The 804-nt window shown below is 36.8% G+C and overlaps 1 protein-coding gene across 1 annotated transcript in view; it reads right to left on the bottom strand.

Annotated features, from left to right (window-relative positions):
* LOC119590453 overlaps positions 1-804 on the bottom strand; it is a 42,798-nt gene that overhangs the window by 16,141 nt on the left and 25,853 nt on the right. Inside the window, exon 4 of the mRNA XM_037939114.1 lies at positions 15-320. Within this exon, the coding sequence (XP_037795042.1) occupies positions 15-320 (306 nt within the window). The remainder of the gene's footprint in view (positions 1-14; positions 321-804) is intronic.

Consider the following 804-nt stretch of genomic DNA (forward strand, 5'->3'; position numbering starts at 1 on the left):
CAAAGAGCCCTAACCTTGAGGACAGTTAGCGAGGACTTCGGCATTCTTAATCGTAAACTCTTTCAATAGTAAGTCAGAATTCTTCTTCTCTGCAGTGTTGGACATCTCTTCACCACATTCAGGCTTTCCATTGCTTGAAACTCGACATTCAATTTCTGTCCACTTCTTCTTCTTCGGTACGTTCGGAGGCTCTTTTGTGTCTTGACCTTTAATTTCTATGGCAACATCGTCATTTTCATTGTTGTTAGCGATGGTCACACGGAGAGAGTCCCTGAAGGTTTTGATCACAACTCCGTCATAGGCTTTCTTTACAGTGCAATCTGTAGGATGAAAAAGAAAACGATATATTGAATATATATGAAAACGAACATATTTCCATAAGCAACAGGAATATTTTGCACAATTTTGGATGATGCTCACACTGTTAAGATGACTGATACCTTCGTCCTGATATTTGTGTGTATCTATTTCATGTACAGAATATATTCAACACAGGAGGTAAATATGGGGGCTATCGACACGAGGTTCCCACTCAAAAATACTCACCAAAGGAAATATATCAAGGGAGTTACACCTAAGATTCATTGCACCCCATAGATTATCTTGAACGGCGTGCAATGGTGGGGTAACCACGATTTACCAGACTTGGTACTTGTATCAGTGCTGTTTATTCAGTTCATTTTAGAATATTGTTTTGAGTTAGAGTATTTAAATTCATTGTAATCTTTTTTTATGTATGGTTTTCTTGATTATTCATTTAGATATTTGTGTTTATTACTTTAATTTAACACACACACACACATA

The sequence above is a fragment of the Penaeus monodon genome, chromosome 27 (genome assembly GCF_015228065.2).
Source record: "Penaeus monodon isolate SGIC_2016 chromosome 27, NSTDA_Pmon_1, whole genome shotgun sequence".
NCBI lineage: Eukaryota > Metazoa > Arthropoda > Malacostraca > Decapoda > Penaeidae > Penaeus > Penaeus monodon.